At 37.4% G+C, this 3,199-nt stretch overlaps 1 protein-coding gene across 1 annotated transcript in view; it reads right to left on the bottom strand.

The window, feature by feature from the left end:
• Window positions 1-3,199, bottom strand: part of CWF19L2 (CWF19-like 2, cell cycle control (S. pombe)) — a 71,410-nt gene that overhangs the window by 29,886 nt on the left and 38,325 nt on the right. Inside the window, exon 5 of the mRNA XM_019528529.1 lies at window positions 809-925. Within this exon, the coding sequence (XP_019384074.1) occupies window positions 809-925 (117 nt within the window). The remainder of the gene's footprint in view (window positions 1-808; window positions 926-3,199) is intronic.

The raw sequence follows: 3,199 nt of genomic DNA, 5'->3' as shown, positions 1-3,199 counted from the left end.
TGGGCCCAGGCCCACTTTTCCCCTCAGGAAAGTGGCAGGGAGTGGGGGAACAGGTCCAGACCCCAAACATCAGGAGAGAAGTGGGGAGCGGGCCCAGATGGGGTGGGTAGCACGGGGCTCCATCCCTACCCTCTCCCTCCCCCCACATCACCCCCATCATTCTTGATGGGCCATTAGCTAGTATTAGTATAACATTAATACATGATATTCTCATTAAAAAACTAATTAACAAAATCTGAGAGTACAATTAAAAAATATGTATTTATATTGTATGGCCTATAATTATACACACAATGTGTCTATGTGCATCCTTAAGAAAATTAAGAACAACCACATATATAGAATGAGTTCAATCAATGATAAAGCAGCCCAAAGAAGCATACAGTAAAAAAATCCAAAATATGAGATGAAAAGGAAAGACAAAAGGGTCAGAATTAAGAAGCATACTTGATAAAACCTTATGCATAATTTTCAGAGTGCCTAAGTTCCCCAGACTTTCAACAGAACTTAATTACCTAAGTCACCTAGGCACTTCTAAAAACTCTCTCTCACACTGTCTTAAGGACTAGAGAATGAATGTTCCTGTAGTTACTGAGGACAGAACACCTTACACGGAGTCCCTGAAGTGAGAAATTTGTCCCGTAGCCAAAGTCAGATGAAACCCAGACAGCCACAAAGCTCTAAAGACTTGTGGATTAAAAAAAGACAGTTATTTATAATAAGCACACCAATAGCCAAACTAAATTATAATAATGTGACTAGAACACAAGATAATTTCACAGATGTAAAAAAGCAGGGCTTTGCTAACCTGAATTTCTTCCCAGATGTCCTCATCTAGAAGAGTGGCTGCAGTGTGGTGTTGCAAAGGGGCTATCAGGCAGTGACCTTCAGTAAGCGACTGACAACTCGGGAGAGATAAGTATGCCTGGAGAGAGATAAATGTTCCTAAACAATCACAAAAGTACTCATTCTTTTCAGTGTCAAAAATCCTTTCAAGATCAAGCTATGGAAAATAGGATTTTATTAACAATTTAATAAAAGAAGCTTTAATCTTCTGAAAAATTTAAAAGCAAAATACAAATATCTTAATATTAACTTATTTTATAAAATGTTGATAAAGGCAGCTTTCTTACAGTGTCTATATAAAACCTACAAGTCACTTGGTTGAAAAAAATTGTAATTCAGCCTCTTTGACTCCTGACAGACATTCATTTATATCAAACAAGGGGATCTAAGAAATTATAGACCTAATCCCTGCCTTGCCAAACACGCACTGAACACATGATTTTTGGGATTTGGGATAAAACTCCTTAGATCCTACTGCAAGTCTGCCAGCATGCAGAAAGTTCTAGATTAGAGGCCTATTTCCCAAACCTGGGCTCCCTATATTGAAAGTCATGCATGCATTGGAGAACGGCATTGCAAGGCGTAGCATGCACTAGGGAACATGTTCCCTGATGCTGGACTTCACAGTGCAAGGGACAGAGGGCAGCTGTGTCCTAGACCTGGAGACTGTCACAAGCATTTCCCACAAGGCTTTAAATGTCCCAGCATGCAGCAAGCCCAGGTTCTTGAGTCCCGATGCTGGCAAGTTTAAAGTTGTGCCATGTAGCCCAGCATCATGCTGCATGGAGTGGCTTCAGATATGTGGGGTGAAAAATTTTCCAGTGCTTTAATTTTTCTGCAGAAAATTTTCTGCCCCACACCTCTGCCTTTATGTGCTCCAAGGAGTTCAGCATCAGATTTGCCTCAATTTGATTCTGAAATGGAACTAATAAGCAGTGCAAGTTCTACAGATAGTGACAGTGAAACTGGAGGTGCCACAATAACCTCAGTGGAAGACAGTTAAACTCTGTTGAAGTAGATGAGCAGACAACCACAGCATATCATGCACAGTTCTTTGGGTGTGCTAAAGTTAGTGTGTCAACAGTTTTCAATGCCTTCGTTTTTTTCACCTTTAAATTTTTCCCTTAAATTGCACTCAGCATGGCCAACACATTCAAAGCATACATGCAGCTGCCTCTGTAAAGTACTTTGGTTATAAACTGAGTTTAGGCTCAACTTAAAATTTTACATTGAGTGGATGTGGGATGTATACAAATTTGGGGACTCAACCCCAAAGAAAAAGGAACAAATACATTATCCATAACTGAACAGTCTGAATACATTTAATCTTGATTAAATCTGACCTCCATTGGAACCTTTTTTACATTTAACAGACAAACACTGTGATAATCTACTCTACCTTCTACACATGCACCCAGCATGCAGAGGATCTGAGTATATCTGCAGCAACGTTACCCCCTATTCCCTAACATTTCAGTTTGAGAACAAACCTAGTATTTCAGATTTTAAAAATCCATTGAAAAATCCATATATATTCTCTACTTTGTCAGAGAGACAGATTTTCTGACATTAAGGTTGTAAACATTTATCAGGTAAAAGATAAAAACAATGAAAACACCGTACAATAAAAGTTGTCAATTACATTCTCCAAAATATTCTAATTTCAGCATAAGACAGCCCTTGTGAAATTGCAGGCAGATTACTTTTATTTCAATGAAGTTAAATCAGCATGGTGATCAAAACAGAACCAATAATAAAAGTTACCTTTACCCTAAACTAAGGAGAAACTCACATTTCTATATTATCAGTATGTTACAAGCGATTTTATTTTATATTATGATTCTATCTTAACAAAACACACTATAGAAACATCTTTTATTGTACAGTCCAAAGCCTTTCTTTTCATAAATACACTTCTCACCAAAATGTCCAATGTTATACCACATACTGGTAATGCTAAACAAAGTTGTATTTCATCACAGCTGCAATTTCATGCTAACTTGATTCAGTCTATGTCTTGTAGCTGAAAAATAATCTGACTAATTTTCTAAACAGCATTTAGGATTAATGTACATTATAGGTAGCCATTTCACTGAAAAAACTAAAGGATAAGTAATTATGAGCAAATTATGTTTACACCGAGTTTTAAAATTGCTGTGAAAGAGATTTTACTATGTACATGCAGAGAGAAAATGGGATTTAGAGACATAGCTCTGGTCATCTTCTCATGTCCTGTTACCATGGACTCAAACTTGAACAAAAACAGGCACTTACTTCACCTCTGGAGGAAATAATATATTATCAGAGTCCCCTGGCAGACATTACAGTTAAAATGGGATTAACCTGTTAATTA

This window comes from Crocodylus porosus, unplaced genomic scaffold (assembly GCF_001723895.1).
Source record: "Crocodylus porosus isolate Cpor-Errol unplaced genomic scaffold, CroPor_comp1, whole genome shotgun sequence".
Lineage (NCBI taxonomy): Eukaryota > Metazoa > Chordata > Crocodylia > Crocodylidae > Crocodylus > Crocodylus porosus.
Note: the sequence above shows the minus strand (reverse complement) of the source record. Positions and strands in the feature narration are given on the sequence as shown.